The 20,578-nt window shown below is 38.1% G+C and overlaps 1 protein-coding gene across 2 annotated transcripts in view; it reads right to left on the bottom strand.

Moving 5' to 3' along the window:
• edil3a (EGF like and discoidin domains 3a) overlaps window positions 1-20,578 on the bottom strand; it is an 86,535-nt gene that overhangs the window by 54,175 nt on the left and 11,782 nt on the right. Inside the window, exons 2-4 of one of the 2 annotated variants that reach the window (XM_078789727.1) lie at window positions 17,587-17,664; window positions 14,781-14,807; window positions 5,239-5,367 (exon numbers count right to left, since the gene is read on the bottom strand). In XM_078789727.1, the coding sequence (XP_078645853.1) occupies window positions 5,239-5,367; window positions 14,781-14,807; window positions 17,587-17,664 (234 nt within the window). The remainder of the gene's footprint in view (window positions 1-5,238; window positions 5,368-14,780; window positions 14,808-17,586; window positions 17,665-20,578) is intronic. The other variant, XM_058069829.2, reaches the window with a different exon arrangement.

Raw genomic sequence — 20,578 nt, 5'->3', positions numbered from 1 at the left:
TCCAATGGTGTTTCATATCAACAGGTTCTGATTAAGTCCTGCCATTTGCATAACTGTGCTTCTGTCCTGTCATTTGAGGGGGTAGGGTCACTTGCACACGACTGCTATGGGTCTGTTTCAACTGCCCTCCTCAGTAAATATGATAAAGGACAGCTAATGTATGTTGTTGAGCAGTTTTTTCCTCTCTTTACTGCTGCTAACAGGAATTTTCCCCCACATGTTCCACAATCTGACCAGTCACCTTTACAGTCGGTGTTGCGAGACGGTGTGCAGGGGGGAGGAACCGGTGTAGCATAGCATAGCATTTATTTAGAGATGCAGCAAAGCGTACAACTGTATTCAAGGGTCTAAATGCATGTGGAGTACGAAAATGTGGTTAGTGGTTAGCATGTAGGCCACACAATGGAACCTGAGTTCGATTCTCCGCTAGGAAATATTCATGTGGAGTTTGCATGTTCTTGCTGTGCTTGTGTGGCATTTCTTTTTTCATACACATTCGGAAAGAAGTTGTTTTGCACCATCTTCTGTTTGCATGTACATATCTCTCAACTCGTCTCTCTTTTGTATAGAGAAAAACAGGTCTTATTCGGGTCAGTACCATATGCGGCAACTAAAATCTATGGCGCTTTCAGGCAACTGTGGTTCCGTGCTGAACTTCATAGACTATAAGCACTCACAGAATTTGTCCAATGATGTCTGAAGGTCTGGCTTTGTAATTGTGGTCACCTCTTGAGGTATTTGGTAGATGATGGAACCTTTCACCCGTAAATGTCTTCCCTTCTCTTCCTGTAAATGTATCTGGCCACAGAGTGCAAACAGTGGGTGGGCTATTGCTGCCAGTGAAAATGGATGTGCCCTGTAAACAGCTTTTTTACTCAATAATAGAGCAGTGGTTAGTGTGTGCACATTACCTATAAAACAGAAAGCTCCATTTAATTGATGGGAGCAATAATGTTGTGAGTATAAAACATTATTTCAGTGTCATCTACTGACACATCTTGATTGAATAACAAACTGTGTAAGAAACAATTACTTATTCATTCACTGTTCTGGCCGCACAGGTAATCAGTGTTAATTCTGGGATGCTTTAAACCAGGGGTCTCAAAGTCAATTTACTTGGGGGCCACTGGAGCTAGGATCTGGGTGAGACTGGACCACATCAGGTTTTCAAAAAAAAAAAAAAAAAACACATTTATTAAAAACAGAAAAATATACAAACTTTTCCAGTGCTTTGCTTCCGATTTTCTACAATAAAAGCTCTGATAAAACATTCCACAGTTCTCAAATATATATATATTTTTTTATTTTTCTGCACAAAATAAGATGAAAAATAAACAAATCAAGAATAAAGAAAATCAATCAATCAGGAATAAATAAATATAATAATAATAATAAAACAGCAAATAATAAAAACTTAAGAAACCACATATAGTTGGTGGGTAGACTTTTTTTTCAGATTAAAATTAACAAAGCATTATTAGAATCCTGTAGACATGACAAAACACGACTATAGTCACATTTATACTCTTTTTATTTACAACATATTGCGCAACTGCAGGGTCTTTAGACACATGCTAATTCGCAAACTAGAGATCTAGCGACCTAAACGGTAGCCTCCAAGTTATTTCCTTTAAACTTAAAAAAGCCAAAAACTTACCACTTCCACACGGATAGGGAGGATAACTATTAACAGTTATTTAACCTTTAACATGAACATTAATCAAACGTAATAATTTTTTCTGGGTACATGATACCATATAGCATCAATATCAAACTTGCGCGGGTTGCACTAACATTAAACTTTCATATCAAGGCGGGGGCCTCAAACTAGTGTCCTGCGGGCTACATTTGGCCCGCGGGCCGCGTGTTTGAGACCACTGCTTTAAACTGAGAGCACATGATGTGCTGTCGGAACTTAAGTTCTATTCTGTGGACAGTTTCTGTTGACGACTTAGAGAGACAGTTAGACTATTGGTAGTGCTTTGAAATGCAGGCACCAATGCCTCGAGCAACAGCTGTCACCACTGCAATAGCATAACAAGACTAGTGTGGAGATTAGCACATTATCCATACAACTTTTGTGACCCAAAGTCAGATTTAAACAAACAAGAACAGCCCTGAGGCAGCACGACTTAAACTTTCTCTGGACAAAGTATTTATTTACCATATTTGCTATGGTCCCGTCTCCCTCCCCGAGCAAACATTTCCACAAACTTTCAGCTGTACTTCAATCTTAATCAATTTAGTTAAACTTGCCCCTAAAGAATATTTTTTTGATGGATGAGGTGAAAATCTTCCCTTAAAATGAGTTTATCTATGCTGCTTATAAAAATGGCTATGGGCACATGACTTGAATAGCAAACTTCTTTTGTGGTCACATTGGAGGATATTTTATTGAGTTATTATTATGAATCGACTACGTTTTCTGACTAAGAAGCAGCTGATGGCACAAACATTGTATATATATCAGCAGCTTGGACATAACCAACACCCCAAAAAAAATCAGTATTTATGCTGGTGTGACCATATCTGTCCACATTAAGTTGCTTTCGCAAAGTACAAATTACATACCAATATATTGCTGTTTTTATTATTCCCACATATGTCCTAATATAGTTTGATTTCTTTGAATAAACCTGCCCAATGAAGTTCTATCTGAAACTGTGGCTGTTGTATCCCGACTTCACCAAGTAGAAACCTGAGAGTACATACTGTAGCAATGTCTATTAAAAATATTATATCAACTACTGTTTATTAATCTGTGTTTATCGGTTATATCACACTTTATCACAAGCGATTTTGTACTGAAAGTGGTGAAAATGTGTGAGTTGAGAAAGATGTTGCTCTGACCAAATTGTAAAAAAAAAGCCCAACAACATAAAGATGCATTAGTACATATTGTTGGAAAGTTGCCTGTGATCTGTGGCAAGTACAGACCGATTGTACTGTGACAAGAGGTGTGCTAGCATCTGTCAATGAACAAATTCTCCCTCCATCAGTTCCTCACATGTCCTACAATCTTATGTCATCTACCCTACTGGTGTGTTCCAGAAGGAATGGCAACAATCTGTGGTCAGCAAGTATCATCAAAAAGACACCAATCAACCAAGCAGGTCGCACTGTTCATTTCTTTTCATGGAGCAGAGCACTGCCATGTTGAGCGTGACTAACGGCTAGTGGCGAGACGTGGAAAAATAACATACTTGGCAGTGAAAAATATTGTGAGTTTTATGCTTTATTTGTCCTTGGTCAACTGAAAGCATGCATCCTAAAATGATTTGGAACTCTATGACAAGTGAGACAATCAGTCGCTATCTTTGAGCTGTGACAGTTCATTACGATGGTTGACTCCTTTCCCAATATCAGTACGCTTGCTCTGTTGTAACAGCAGGCTCGTGATGCAACACTATCACAAATGATAAATGACTTTGCGATTGAATGGAAGCTCAAATAAGTTGAGTGCTGGTAATCAGCACGAATGGACATATGTAATAATTGTCTTTTTTTTTGACAACACTCATTATCTCATTGAAACCTCTGTACTCACTAAAGTCGACTAAATATACTCTCAATTTAAGAACCCAGGAAAGAGCCTGTAGATACACTACTTGTCCATGTGCGACACAATCCTGCCAGAGCTTCATAAAACAGCTCTAACAAGCAGAATGTGTAACGCACGTATTAAGGATAATGTTCAAAGGTGTGAAATTGGATTTGGCTCTGACAGAGCAATAAAGTAAATGCAATAAAAAGCCAAGAGATATAGTTTAAAACACTGGATTTGTGTTTGCCTCCATGTTTAACTACTACTACTACTACTAAGTAGTGATGAGTGCTGTTCATTTAATCTGATACCAGTGCCAAATTGGTAATTAAAAAAAAAAACATGTACATTTTAGCCAAAAACAATGCATTTTTTTATTTTTATGGAATTTTGTGACATGGAAGTTGAACTCAATAATTTAATAACAGAAAAGAAATATGCCAATAAGATGTGCCACATTGTCTAATTAGCTGATTGCAGGAGGCCGCGTCACTGTGTGCAAGAGCACAAGGTTGCAGCAATATCTTGCTTTTGCTCAGTTATGTGTGAAAGGCTACAGTGGGTTATTACCAGCCCTTCTGTTGGGGCCCTGAGGGATCTTTTTGTAAAAGAGGCTTATATGTAGGAAAATAATTCTGACTGAGTTAGTGCAAAAAACCTCATAACTCCCAGTTTACTGTTCTAGATAGGACAGCAAAGTCTGATCAAGTTTTTAAGCATTTCACAATGAAGTTTACTCAGATGAGAGGCAAAACCTCAAAACATCAAACTTTAATCTTACCAGTGCCTTGTCTTTAAAAAAAATAAATCCAAAGAATCCAAGGTAATATCCTATTTCTCCTCGCCATTCTGTTTTCACTCATTAAAAGTCAACACACACATTTCAGTTTTGTTGCATTTCTTAACAAACAAGAACTGATGATGTATGTTTATCATTTAATTGCAAGAACTATCCCGGCAGTAGATTTGATTATTCGTCTCTCAAGATGAACAATTCTCAATCTCCCTTTTTCTCACTGAACCATTTTCCCGTATTGAACTGTAATGACTGCGAGGAAAATTGGCAGACGTTAGTGCATTCAGCCCATTTCAAATCAGCTTCCCACAACCCTGAGGGCTTAAAAGGAAACAATAACTGAATTATGACAGGAACGCGTGCCAGTGGCACACAATTCTGGCTGGAGACAAATATAATAATGTGACACTGATAGGTTGACTTGTTCTATTTTCTTTTGTGTTATGTCTTTTAATAAAAGTGTGATTACATGTTAGCAAACAGCTGATCCGATATCACATGTCAATGTTGTTCTAGGAACAGCATCATTATTGTGCGGGGTCGCGGTATGTGGTAAGCAGAGGTTTCAGCAACAACACCTGCACCGTATTTTCATAACCAGTGATGTTGGAAAACAAAAAAATAACACTTCTGACTGATATTAGCGCTTGAATAAACCTTGCATTGCCTTTTTATTGTATTGACTAAGCGTATGAATTGTCAGGCCATCACAAATCCATGTCACTTGGCTCTATTGTATATCAATTTAATTACGTTGTGTTTTCCTCGGTGGAGGGATATCATTTGGATCTGACTTACGTCCTACAAGCACACTCACCCTCACTTGATCATGACACGTTACATTTATTTTTGCTCAGGCTTAGAAATGTCAAGGTCCTTTAAAGTCACAACAACTTACTGTGTTGGCAGTGTACTCCACTGAATCCTGGAGGACACTTGCAGACATAACCAATGAAGGTGTCACCCCTGTAGGTCTCACTGATCTCACATGTCCCCCTGTTGTGGCAAGGGTTTGGGTGGCAGGGCCCTGCATGGAAAAATCAACAACTTTGATAAGAATCATGTTTGGTGCAATAAATAATGACAAAACCAAAAACTTGGGTAAAGAGGCAAATACATGGCCGAGATGTGTTTTCTATATGGGGGAAAAGAAGTGAATGTTAACACATTGTGTTAAGACTGAAGTAACCCGATGTGGAATTAAATGTAATCTAAATTAAAGTTCAGAGGAAAGCTTTCAAGTTTAATGGACTTTTAAAACAAATTTAGCATTTCAAATGGGCAGTCTTTTATGTTTAATGTATCAGTTGTTTGCATATTTTCACTCAAGTGAAATATACAGTACCTATTACAACCCACTTAGTACTTAAAATGTCCGTATGTTTCTGTTCCATACCAAAAAGCATTTTCGATGTTGCACTCTCATTTGTTAAGAATTGATTATCATATTGATAATAGTGCATATGCAGCTCCTCACCCATCACTACCATTTTTTTTTCTTTTTAACAATTGCGATGTCGGAGGCATTTAATCATCTGTACGTGTTTAAAAAGAAGAAGAACACATGTGATGATTAATAACCTACCCTTATCTCAAATTGTGAAAATCAAGAATATTGCTCCCCAAAACTTAGCACCCATGCTAACATGCAGCATGATTTCCCATGACAAAGTCTTTCAAGCAGGGTTATTACATTCATAAGTCAAGGAGAAGCCAATGACTGTCTCATGATCCAAACAATTCCTTAGAGGCTGTCCAAACTTGGCTGTGTTATTTGTGTCATCAGCTGTGCTTGTACAGTGGTCATGTCCACCAGAGGAACCCAGAGTGAGGTTGACGTCATTGCAGCAACACAATAAATGTGTGGCCCAAACGCAATGGATTATGGGAAAACTTTAAAAGAGTTGTTTCTTTTTCCCATTTTAAATTTGTTTTGATACATGTTTGCATATTTATCCAGGATATCTTTTGAGTGTTACATTGCTGTGTGATGAGTTTAGTGTTCATGTTCAAATTACATTAATCATTATATTGTTTATTATATTATTATACTGTCCTGTAAACGGACCTCCTGTGATTTCCAGTGGGCTGACAGGCACATTGTGAGTGCACTGATTGCTTGTGATTGGCTCCTACCAAAGAAATAGTTACCATTTCCTCACTGACTTGCGAGCAGCACAGTATTTAAACAATGTGTACTATTAAGTACTATTACTATTAAGTAAAGAAGATGTCACAAGATTTGAATTGACTGCTGATGTGATTGTAACTCTTCATTTGCTGATCATTTAAAGCAATTCTGTTCCAATAATGGGCTGCTTCTTTCCAGTGCTCTTGCTATTGGACAGCTACACATACAGGTGTACTTAGTGAAGCAAACACAACATCATGGACCACTGTATCTGCACAGAAGATGGAATGTCTCTATAGAGGCCATCAGGATAAATTATGAATTTGAACACCTGATCATGTACCATTGTCTTGAACAATAAATATGGGCAACATTCTTGCCTGTGATTGATAACTTAGAATAAGGGAAAATAAATCGGGCCAATTTGACCGAGCAGGAGCTTTATTAAGGTATCCAAATATGTATAAAGCTAAGCCAGGCTGGAATGTACTATATGCTGAAAAGCATCAGGCTAAGCCTAGAAGAGTTTTTAAAATGTGGGTTGAAGCAAGAAAACCCAAACAACAAATGCGGGCAAATGCGAATTTTAAATATACCCTATGATTTATTAAGAGGAGCAAAAACTGAAATCCTATCGAAGGAGCATCATTGCCAAGTGAGAACCTACATCAGTAATAATAAAGCGAGCAGGGGCTAATCAGTTGAACCGAACAATATATAATCATTTTCACAGAGGCCAGGCCGGCTGAGGGAGACAGTGTGACAGGTCTCTGGACTGTTTTGACGAGACGATCTATAGTGGCACCAAAGCATGCTGACAGTCTCGCTAATGGAGAATGCATAAAGGCAGAAAAAAACAAGGAATGAGAAGGGAACAGGGGCTGACAGAGATACTGAAACATCGTGTTGTGAATGGCAGTGACATTTAAGTTAAGAAAATGTTTTTACACATAAAATATATATTGCCGAGTGCTATATATATATATATATAATATATTATCTACCAACAACTGTGATTCATGGAGCTAGATGACCTTTATAAACATAAACCACAAGGTGAAAAGCTATTTTTCTAAAAAAAAACAACCTACAAATAAAAGACCTATAATAAAACAACAAGGCGCACATACACAAATAGAACTCTAATCTATATTGAAGAGAAAGGATAGCAGTGTGATTTTTCACCTCATTGAACCACATTTGCTAAACATTAGAAACTTGGCAAATAAAATGAAATCAAGGTCAAATAATTGAATTAAATATGTTTATTAATATTGCGCCAATTCCCAACAGAAGTTATCTCAAGGCATTTTGCACATGCAGCAGATCTAAAAAAACCACACTCCTCGTGCATTTAAAGAACCACCTGAACCCATGAGCAAGCACTTGTGGACAAATCGTTCACAGTTGGGAAGAACCCTTAAACAGAACCTACACTCTGTGGGGTCTGTCTTCACCAGTTGGGTTGAGACAGAGAGACCAAATAGAGGGACAGAGGGTTTTAGGGCACAACAGTCCCATGATGACAGCAACCATAGCAATGGTCCACTTCCAGCATCATCGTCACTGACCCCAATAACAAGCAGATAAATGTGAAGGTGCGATGGCGCCTTTGTTTCCCCGAAGGTAAGGTCACAAGACAAATAAATAGAATGCTGTGTTTCTACTTTGATTTGTCATGACAAGCGTCTCACCCTAAAATGGCTGAGAACAAATTTTATCACCATTCTCAGATTGTGGTTACAAGAAAATAATCATAATCTCCCCACGATTTGAAAAGTGGTCACTGGTAGACATATATTTTCTCAACAATGTTTTTTTGTATTACTATTTAGATGTGTTGGTCTTGTCATGCACTCATAAATCAACCAAATCAAGGTGCAGACAACTTTCAGTTATATAGTGGATCACGGGTAGAAGTGACACAGCAGGGATGAAAGGGCGCTTCACATCTCAGACATGCAACTTTTGGACCTTGTACGTGTTGTCTGACAACATCACTCAGCCCTCCCTTCACTGCTCTTTGTTCGTTGCGTGATGCCTGCCTGCTTGATGCATGTCTGGAGGAAAACATCGGCAGCTTTCCTGTCTGAATGTCAGTGGCTCCTCTGCTGCATGAACCATCACTCGCCATGTGATTGATGTGAGTTGGCACCGGGTCCAGCACAAGCAACGTGATTTATTTTCATGGCTGCACCGAGAGTCCAATCAATCAGCTATGGAAACTTGTCTATTGGTTAAACACGGGAAAATAATCTTTGTTTTCTTTAGAGATCCATCACAAAGACGTGTCACTGGGTTTAAACTTTACACTGCATGTATGTACTGCTGCACCTCCTCCCAATACTTGTTAATTACCAATTCTAATATAACGCTAGAATTAACTACTTGAAAAGGAATGCCTGGTGGTTGCAGCCAAGTAGTGACTTCAAGTTACTTGATTTCCTCAGTTGCTTCAAAACGCAATTCATCAATAATAAATTTCAGGCTACTATATTGTCAGAATTCAGAATTACTAGTAAACAGCCTGAAAAAGAGATGACGGTCATCTGATGATGGTCACCGGACTAGCAAGCTGTTGAGCAGCTACGAAATTATTAATAAAATATGAATGAACTGATACTGAAACATCATTAGAAAAAATACTTTCTGGTCATGTACTGTAAATTTTGCAAATTCTTACATGAGCATCCCACTGCAACATGAAAAATATTGATAGATATTTGGAACATGCCTGAAGAAAAGGGGTGTCAAGAAGACTACCACACTCCTGAAGATCTGTTATTTCCTGTTAATGTACATTAGGTTGAGTCATACAGTTGAGGGGACAGACTTAGGAACCAGATTTTTCCTGATTCCTATGAAGTGGGTCAAGATGTTTCGCCAAAGAATGGAGTACTTAGTGTGTTTAATCTTATGCTCCACAAATGGGCACATGGCTGGAAATTCCATCTTCAGTATCACACATACTTCCATCGTAAGGTGTGTTTCACACTACATTGTTGAATGCAAAAAGGCCCACAGTGTTCCAAAGGAACATTTTTCATCGCCCCTGGGGGTGTGAAATTTATATTGGAGCCCCTCTTCTGTGATTGTGCAGCCATCCAAGCTACATCCAAATCTGACATGGCCTAATTGTGTCAAATCTATTTTAAACATGCATTTCTTTACAGATGGGCCTCTGAGGTTCACAAGCTCATGGTCAGTGAACCCATCCTTCACCTCCACCCATCTATGTTGGCACTGTAGCCAATATTACATCTGTGCTCCCAGCAGGGGCTGCCGAGTGCTCAAGCCGTGAGAGCCCTTTGACGATCGCACCGCTGTGCTGCTGCAATTTTGCCATTTCATCCCATCAGGATTTGACAAAGTCAGACAAATGCACTCAGAGTCCAACAAATTAGGAAGCATGCACGCAGAGACTAAATGGCTTAGAATATGTCAAAGAATAATGCAAGTTGAGGGGTCATCATGAAGATGGCCATCTTTCTGAGAGTCTTGTCAGAGACTAAATGTCATCAAAATGTCACAGCACTGTCCTTAAAGGCCTCCTCTGAAGAATGTGTTTCTTCTTGGTTTTTATCAAGAGTAAGAATAATTTGTCTGTAAGAGCACTAGTTGGCATGTGTGACTTTGTGAATTCAACTAACCCTCCTCCAGCCTTTTTAGAAGCAGCATGCAGTCCACTAAACCTGTTTTTTTTTCCTGGAAGTGTGGATACAAGTTGGCGACTAGTCCAGGGTGTACCCTGCTTCTCGCCCATAGACAGCTGGGATAGGCTCCAGCATGCTCGTGACCCGAGTGAGAATATGCGGCAAATTAAAACAAACAATAGAATAAACAAACAAAAGAAGACCAAAAAATCCATGAAAATAGCACAAATTGCATTTAAATAAAAATCACAAAATTAACCCAAAACCATAATAAATCCTGTCTTTGAAGAAAAAACACTAATATTAAAACACACGCACAGTGATGTAGTAGTGTATTGTTAAGCTAATGAAGGGGGTCATATGTGAGCTAGTCTACATACTGTATCTGTGTTGGCAAAATAAAATGTTTCTGATGTTTTCACTCGTTTATGCAATTCAGGAATTGGTGTTTGTCACATGTACATATATGTTCTCGCAGGCAAACATTTATAACATTTCCCAAAATGTTGGCTTTTCAACCGTATAGAAATGCTGCATTTCTTTTGCAATGTAGCGAGGGACACTGTTTCTGTGTTTTGTTATATATTTACTTTGCTCATCAAACACTTCAGTAAGCTTTGACTGTCGGGACTAAGGCTCTTTACACCTTTTGTGGCATTCGGCATAGAAACCATGACTGTTGCGCATTCAATGTTATTCTTGTAAAATTATCTATTTTTCATGTTAAATTACAACAATATCTTGTTATAATGTTTACTACTATTTGTTTACTTTATTCTTGTGAAATTACTGCTGATTTTCCTTTTTGTTTTCTTGTTAAATTCTATTTTTAGAATGTGCTGCAGGCAAATGATGAAAACAGCTGCATGCCAGAAATGGCTCACGGGCAGCACTTTGGACACCACTGGTGTAGATGGCATCCAGGAGCAATGACAACACAAGTCCATTTTATTACTGATTATAACTTCAGATATTACATACTGGTGCCAAATCGGTACTTTTGAAATGGTGCTGGTGCCTAAAAAAGAAATAAATATATAATAAAACAAGAAATAAAACAAGGTAAAAATACACATTTTGCACACAAAAAAACGCCTTTTCTATTGTTACGGAATTGTGTGACATGCACTATGAACAGAATAGTAATTCAAATACTTAAATAATTGGAAAAAAATGAATATGGTTTTGGTATTGAATGAGTTAAGTGCATACATTCTGCTGTCCAAGTACATAAATTCAGCCAAATTCTAGTCAAAAGTAATAATTCATACACAGTTCTGGTGCCATTTGGGTCAGCGCTTGTCACTGAGGGGTGATGGTTGGCCCTGCAGCCAAACCAGTTGAGAATCACTGTCTGTTGCCATTGAGTGAACATGGGAAGGGAATTAGAATGTTTATTTTTATTCATTCATGTTTAAAGTTAAAACACATCAGCTCATGCTCCACCGTCCATTCATCATCATCATTGTTCATTATAATTCATTAGTGGTGAATACCATTTAAAATGTTTTTAATGAGTGTGGGAGGCAAATAATAGGGCTTAAACTTGGATTGTGCTTCTATGCATTTGGCTTAGCTTCCTTCATCGTGAGCTAACACTGGCAATTAAAAAGACCGAGAGGATTACTGGAATCTAATCTAATAATTACAACAGTCACATTTATTGTAAATGCTGATCCAAAAGCAGAAGAAAAGTCAACATCAAGCTAGCAGGAGGGTTGGGAGTGGGAGGAGTGAGCCTGTGTTAGAGGGCATCGATATTTTGCATTTTTTTTCACCGTTCACCTCAACCCACTGAGACACACCAAGGTGCTGAAACCATCGCAGTGAAACCTCTTCCTACTTGTTTGGAAGTGGCAAACAAGGAAAATGCACATTGCAATATATCGACGGCAGCAAAATTACTGTGTTCATTTTCAATTAATGTGTGTCCTAATGCGGGAAATCATGTCACATTTCAATCTTGCAAGATCTTGTGACACAAAATTTTGTAACACCCCTAATTTTAAGTGTAAAGCTTGTATTGCAGAACAGAATTTGTTACCACTCAAAATTAACACAAAAACACAAAAACACTATTATCTGATGTCTAATATTGTGAGACTGTATTAATAGATTATACTGTAAATGCAATGCTTTAACCATATTTGAAGAAAATAAAATGATATATGTGTAACAGAGTTCTTCTAAGGTGAATACATGCCCTGGGTCCTTCTCATTTTGCATGAAACACTCATATGCACTAGACAAGCATCCATGAAGGCTTTGAGTATGTGATAAATTACTCTGCATTGATTCTGAAGAGGAACATTTGATGTGTTCAAATAGTAGCGACTCTTGAGACAGAATAAAAGAAGAGGGCCCATCACAATGACACACCATTCAGCCAAACTGCACACACTTTGTTTTGAGCAGAATCAAACTACATTCAGAAAAAAAATTTAATTACCAAAAAAAAGAGAAAGTGTATTCAACATAACAAAATCTGTGACGCACATTGATCTGTGCCTAGTGTATTCATGTGGCACATTTTGTCTCCATTTCAAAGTGAGTCACAGTAATAAGACATAAAAAAAAGGTTCCATCCATAGCTCAAGGCGATGAAACAGATACAATTTATCACTGTGTCTCTCCAGATTGACAACAAAATGAAATATTCTGTCACATTTTACCGACCCTATGTGGGTGTAGAAAAGTAATGTTTAATGTTGATTGTCTTAATTAGGGATGTGCTGGATACTGGTTATAAACGAGTATCTGTTACGGATAATGCATTTTTGCCGGATATGAGTATGAAACAAGTACATTTTGTCATTATCCCTATTAATATTTTAAAAATATTATGAGCTCATTCACATCCAATGGTGCGATTGTCAAGTTAAAAACGGCTCGTGTTGCGTTGGTCACTCTGTCTCTAGACAACGCAACATGGCATTGTCGTTTCCTATGTGTGTGTTTGCTGGAATATATCTGGCTAATTGAATATACTTATGGCCTTGTTGTGCATTAAAAATAAAAATAATAATAATTGAGTTTTGTAGTATAACAGGAATCTGCTGATTTTACTGCAGGTTATTTTGGCAATTGATGTGTTTATTGGAAGATTTCTCACATAAATACTGTCACTGATACTGAAACGTCCAATGTTAAGCAAGAGAATATTCACTCAGCAATTATTTTCATGTACATCTTCTGTGAAGGTATTTCAGTACACCTTGTAAATGCTTGTTGCACCGCTGTAAGCATACTGCTGTTTATATGTAAACAGTCTGTTTTCAGTCATTACAAACGTGGCCTAAGGAAAGATCGTGTCCTTTTGTCCTGACTCAGTAATTCCCCTTTCTGGGTGTTTACATTAGCACATTTTCTTCTTTCTACCCTCAAGTTTCAATTTAAACGTGAATGTTCTTTAGTAGGATGGTGTGCATGTACTATGTAGTCTCAGGTGCACTTCACCGAAATAATTAAATATTCCCTTCACCAAAGCAGGACGGCAAGAATATGCATATTAGATACATTAAAAGATAAATGCTGATATGCAAAATTGTGTCATGAGCACTGACAAGCTGTGTGGTCTCATGTGTGACTTTCCTTATTATGCTGTCCTATTTTCTCTCCAAGTCCAGTTCCAGGTCAGTGGTTGCAAATCACACCTAATTTGGGTCGATATCACATTTGATAATTGTTTCTCCTGCTGTTCTCACAGCACTGCATTTCAGATGAAATGTGAACATGAAAAACATTTGGACATCGGCTCCAGTGTAGCTGTTCTACAGACAAAGAACAAGACATATTTGGATTTTTCTAATTCATTTACAGTAATTGCAAAAATGAAAATACAAGCAAGTTTAATATCTGATATCGAGGTGAAAAATATTTGAACAAGACAGCAGTTTCTATGTTATAACAATTTGCTTATACTTAATTTTACTTATTTTTGGCCTAAATTAATCATTTTTCAAGCATAAAAATCAATAAAACAACTAAATCAAGTAAAATAAAAATACAAGGTTCTACATTGGTCACTCGGTGTCAGTAATTGTTCGGTGAGACAGGCACTAGACTCGTCATTAAGGCTTCAAAAATAAGCAATAACCAATTAACTAGATTTTGTTGAATTTCATTATGTTCCAAATAAACACTAGAAGACAAGTCCTACAGTGTAGACTTTCATTAAGATGTGTTGGGCTTTTTTAATGAAACACACATTGCATTAATATATACTGTATCACAATGAGACGTTTTTGTATAATTGCTTTCGTAAGAAAAAAAACTCCTACGGTACTGGGTACATTGTGATTGATGATAATGGACTATATTTCAGAAGGCAATACATAGGTGAATAAATGATTACTAAGGTTTTGAGTTAGTGAAATTGATGCTGCTTTTAACAACACCAATAATTGTGTCAATAAAGCAACCCAACTGAATACAAAACACAAAATGGAAGCAAATTGGACTATCGCAAGAAACCTAAGGAGTTGAATTATGAATAGAATTACTCGTGATGCTGACCAGGCAGGATGAGTACCAGCCGAAGTGAAAGAAATAAAATGCATGGTTGAGACTGTGAAACTCTCTATGAGACACAATCATGCATTTCATACAAGACACAAATCAATGGCGATCACGTTATTAAGCATAAAAATCTCCCACCTGCTGAAGTTGGTTCCTCACCATCTGCTGCTGTAGAGACATGAAGCATGGGAGGAGGGGAAAAAGAGAAATTAGCATAATCTCAGATATGTTATGTTCGACATGGCTCGAGACTGACACACCTGCTTCGTTTCAGGTTAAGGATCCTGCCAAAACTGCCCACCCCCCATTTAAACTCCACAATTATCCTTTGTCCTGGTTGGAGGCCTTGGACTAATATGTATTCATCATTCTGGACCGCTGTTGGATTATCCCCTGTGGCACACGAGCTTGCTCGCTGTAACCACTGACTACTAGGCTCCACTCCAGCACAGTGACTGAGATTTGGCTCATCTACCATCATTACCACAGTCCTCCATCACCATCATCGCTTGTAAAATTGCCTTGAAAATGGGCCAGAACACTGGACACAGATGTGAAAGAACAAGGGGGTCCGGCAAATTGGATTGCTATCACTAATTGGGTAGTGAGAAAAAAAAAATCATCTGCATGATCAAAATAAATGTCCTTGATTTGTTTTTCCGATAAAACTCCATGTATAAGTAAAAAAGACAAACAGTGCTATTCAGCACGGATTCTCAACTAGGGAGTGGTGGCCCAAAAGTGGGTTGGGGAGCTGTTTTCAGTGAGTCGTGGGTCTTTGCCCAATGTTGTGTTGCAAACAGTTCCTTTAAATATAAGGTATACGAAGAGTTGGTCAGCACTTGTCATTGAAGGGTGATGGTGGGTCTAAACCAGTTCAGAACCACTGCTCTAAACTCTACTCAAATATGCATGTCGACAATTTCACACCGATTAATGACAGTGCTAATGATACAGGATCCCATAACCATGCTAGCGTAATTAATGTATGCCTCGATCTTAGAGCCAAGTTTCTATGCAGAGCATTGAATACTAATAAGGAATTAACAGACAGCTTTAATGTAGCACTGATCACACAGAAGGTCAGAAGATAATTATAGATGTCGGCATCTCAAGAAGCTACAAATCCATTGCAAGAGAATCAAATTGTGTTCCGAAACATACCTCAATAATCATGTGCAGAGTATATTTACTACTGTTGACAGAACAGACATCAGCCTGCCTGTTTCACAAAAGAATGGGTCATTATAAATATTTATATTGGCAAACCAGTCTGGATGATCAGTGGATCGTTCATGTGAAACAACTACCTAGAATGTTTTATTCTACAATAGCAGTTACAATCTCATAAGGGAAATGAGTCATGCAGACATCGCTGGGACTAAGACACAATTACAGAGTGAACTGCAGTCTTTACCGCCGCTTTAAAATGTGAGCAACCATTTGAATTGAAGTCACAGGCAGTCAAAAGCTGAACACCTTCCCAAATTCTCATCCTTCTGGCAGCAGTGGCTACTCTTTGTACTTTCCAGAGAACATTCCACGCTTCACTTAGTGTCGTTTTCTCTATGCCATTTCAACTGCTTTCGTACCATAGGAGTCAATAGGGAGCACACACGCAAGCGTACCAGCACATCACAGCTACATGCTCGCAAAAACGAAAAAGATATAAACATGCCTTGGAGTGCAGATGACTTATTCACACCCACACATGAATAGAAAGTTTGAGTTTCAATAAATACTGTCTTTTTCCCTTTGATCCAAGTGTTTAAAAGGTAAATCATAAGCATGCATAAAACACTGATGTTCATACAGTGGCCTATGCAAATATTTGTCTTGAAATGTAGATTCTTCCTCTATGAGTGCATAATTCCCATGGAATTTGACATCACAGATGAATAGATGCTCTCTATGTCAGAAACAGTGAAGGGTTGTACTTCATCTTTCATTGAGTCTGTACTTAATAAATTGATTATACAGTTGTCTTGTTGAAATTTGTGGCTTTCATTTATTACTTAAAAAAAAAGTTGCAGAAATTCAGTAACCGTGATAAACGAGGGGTTAATGTCATGTAATGTCATTAACTTGGTCTGGCCTCCTTATTCATAAATAATTTAAATTTTACAAGGCTAGCGCAGCTCAAAAAGCCTTTTTTTTTCTTTTAACAACGAGACTTTTGTAGAGCATATTTAACGCTGTCTTCATGTATTCCAAAACTGTTTTTTGTGGTCTCTTGCTGTCCCATCCATGTTGCGGTGTTGCCAAGAATGGCTTACATTTGATGTGAATGTACACTCATAACAGCATACACAGACATATAGCTACATTTGATCAAGAAAATAAATGCTTCATGTTCCTCTGCATAAAACAATCACTAAACATAGACATAGTGTACATTGAGTATAAAAAATAATTTAAAAACGGAAGGATATGATTTATTTATAAATTGCTTCCCTGGATGAGGTCCACTATGAAGCATGATAAGACTCCATCTTGGGACATATTGCTTTAATCTGACAGCCACCAGGCATTAATAACATCCATAATGTGACCAGCCAGTCTGTCCAACACGGTGCTGATTTGTCTTCAAGGTGTTCAGTGGAGATAGAGGGACTCATACAGCAGGCCCATGTGCACAAAAGCCTACAAAATTAACCCAGGGCACATTCGCACGTCATCGGTGTACTTGATGGGGAAACCTTTAGTGTGTCCAAAATCACACATACACAGACTTTTACAGACAAGGTTCCACTGTAGTTGATTTTGTCATTCACTGATTACTGGAATGTGGCCATATTGATCACCACTTGACACGCAGACTCCCTCATGCTCATCTCTTCCACTGTCATGGCCAGTCAGCACATGCCAAAGTCAAAAACAATGTCGTTAATGGATTGTAGCCCCATTTAGGAGTGTGGCATGAAGAGTGACAGGGGGCTCTCACCGCTAATGCTGGCAGCCGTGACAGCACTCACTGGGGCTGACAAATCCTGTTTGTGTCTGTCAAGATGTCTTCCTTGTTCTGAATCCAAAACAGTGAAACTTTTTTCACACATTTGGAACCCAAATGCAGAAACACATTTCATGCATTGTTATTTGTATACACTGTAGTACATATTTTTGAAAAATGTAACACAGTTGGTCATATATGAGCAAGGAAATTAATCTATATAAAAAGGTTTAATTCAGCACGAAGCTTAATTTACTTATGATGTGTACATGTTTAACATGTTCCATTTTACATTTCAGCACATAAAAGGAAGCTGCAGAATTAGGATGGCTATTATAGGCTGATTCTAATTTATGATGTTTACTCTCCTAAACTATAATGACACAGCCAGAGAGTATTTTAAAGGGGACCTATTATGCTAATTTTCCGGCCCTTTGTATTGAGTTGTGGACTACTATAGAACAGCTACACATGATAATCAGCACAGAAAGTGTTCTAGTTCTTCCAGAATCTGCACCTATTCAGCTGTATTTCTGTATTTTGTGCCACTAACTGTTTATGAGTTAATAATCGTATAAGAGCTGATAATAAACAGCGATTCTGCCCACTGCCGAGTGTATATAAAGACTTTTGCTTTGTATCTTGCTCGGGCAGCGCTATTAGCAACCCCGCTTCCCCGCAACCTTTGTCTATGCTATAATGCTACACAGACAAGCGCTTTTGATCCATGACTTACACAAAGCAACTGTTACTTATTGCTTGCTCTTCCAACTCTTCCACACGACCAAGTAATGTTGGAACGGCGTAGGGCTTCAGCAAGTTTGTGGGCTAGTCCAGCTGCATAGTGGCCCATGTTCACAAAACAGTCCAGTGTGAAATGCCGTTGACAGATTAAACTTACTTGCTAGTAAGGAATCAGGAACTCCAACCATTGTGCCTGATAGTGGCATCTTTAGGAATTGTAAACAAATCCCTTTGGAGGCATTGCTAAGAAGTAAACAGAGGAGCAGCACTTTGGGGACGGCGGGGGAAGCAGAGTTTGGGGAAGGGTAAGAGAGTTTATATATAAGGAAGTCCGCCCCTCTGTGACATCACAAAGGAACAGTTTTACCACTCCTTGTCAAACCAAGCGTTTTGAGCCATCCCAAATGTCTTTTAGGGCTCACTTCCAAATGTGCAAACCTCATTATCTGAAACTTTGGCATCGTTTGGAAAAAGCATAATAGGTCCCATTTAAAGCTTTGTTTGCATATATAGTCAAAACATATTTCAGATGTTTGTTTAAATTATTATTGCCAGTCAGAAAATTGCATTGTCTCTAAATGAGCCTGCTTCTAATGAGGATTTAGTTACGTTGTCACGCATATGGCAGTATGTGTGGATATGCCATATTGCAGCTACAAATATCACTTTTGTGGCCATGACCAGCACACACAAACAAACACTTTTCAATCCCCAGCAGATGCTCAGCGTACATCTATCGCCCACATAATGTCACCCTTCGAGGTGTTTGCTCCATCATAGCAGTGTTTATTAACATTAAATCCCAGTTTGGAGTGGGTGGCTGACTGTGACTCACCCGCACACAAGAGCACCAATAATTAGGAAGGCATTGTTGATATTCTTGTAATTTAAAAAAGGAAGCACAGTATCTCTTTGTATCAACAACATCTTGCATTTGAATAGCTCCTCCATCCTCATTTAAATTCTTTGTGAGCAGAGAAGGTGAAGTCGTTTCTTAAAAGAAAACTTTTTTTGGAATGGGAATTCTTTTTTTTTTTTTTTTGAAATGAGAATACTGTCCAACATCCATAACCCTTATGTAAAATATGAACACATATTTATTTCCCTTTTCTGTGCTTTTTATCGAGAGAGATCAGTTAATATGAGGTGGGTATCATTGCATGTCATTCGGACGTACCTATTTTGACAGCAAAGACCTCTACAAAAACCTCTAACAACATTTTATTGTTGGATGTACATGATAGGATCATGCATTAACAAGTACATTGATGCTAGCATGTAGTACTTAAAGTATTTTGATGATTTAAAACATTATCAAAAATTCTTGGTGCACTGATTTAGGCCAGGAGCTTACACTACTTCCGTCTACAACAGCACCAAATAGCGACAGCACTTACAGTGTCCGCTCTCATTAGGATGGCTGTGTCTTCCAGCAGCAGACCTGTGCTCCAGTCCTCAGGTAAAACATCCTGAATTCCTGATCTTGAAATTGAGACCTTGGTATCCACTCTCCCATCTGTGTTCCGTCTGTGATTGACAGACCACAGACCAGTAGCAAGCAAGGCGTTGTGTTACTCAGCCAGATAAATATAGTTTTTCACGTCCGCTGCTGCAATAACAATATCACTGTAGTTTGGTTAAAATACAAGTCAGTGATGTACATTTGACACCGTTGAAGTTTTTTTTTTTGAGGGTATTCTTTTTTTGTGAGGGTTTTAGCACCAAAATAGGTACGTAGGTCCCATGACATGCATTGTTAGGTAGCTCATACTAACTGGTTTTCTCTGCTTAAAAAAGGGAAAATAAATATGTGTTCAGGTTTCAGGATTATGAATAATGCGCAAAATTGCAAAAAAGGGTAGTTTTCCTTTAATAATGGCAACATACTGTACAAACCTTTTCCATATTTTAAAGATATGCAAAATAAAGTATATGCAGTCCATGTTAGTGCTACATTGCATAGATGTTTACAAATACCCCTTTTCCACTGTGACTGGCTTTTTTGGAGCTGTTTCTCTGAGCTTTGCTTAAGGGAGGTGCAAAATAATGTTCTATGGAGGCTAAAATACTTATACTTAGATACTTATACACAGATTGTAGTCCACGTCTGTCTCTACGTATTGAATCATACAAAAACCTAATGTTAAAATGCTAAATCTACACTGGAATTATTAAGTCAGAAAAGAAGATTCGATAAGATATAAAAAAGCAGCACTTCAAAAAGATGGATAAATCATGGATG

The sequence above is a fragment of the Doryrhamphus excisus genome, linkage group LG3, assembly GCF_037039965.1.
Source record: "Doryrhamphus excisus strain RoL-2023G ecotype Guam linkage group LG3, RoL_Dexc_Guam_v1.1, whole genome shotgun sequence".
NCBI lineage: Eukaryota > Metazoa > Chordata > Actinopteri > Syngnathiformes > Syngnathidae > Doryrhamphus > Doryrhamphus excisus.
This window is presented reverse-complemented; position numbering and strand designations above follow the sequence as displayed.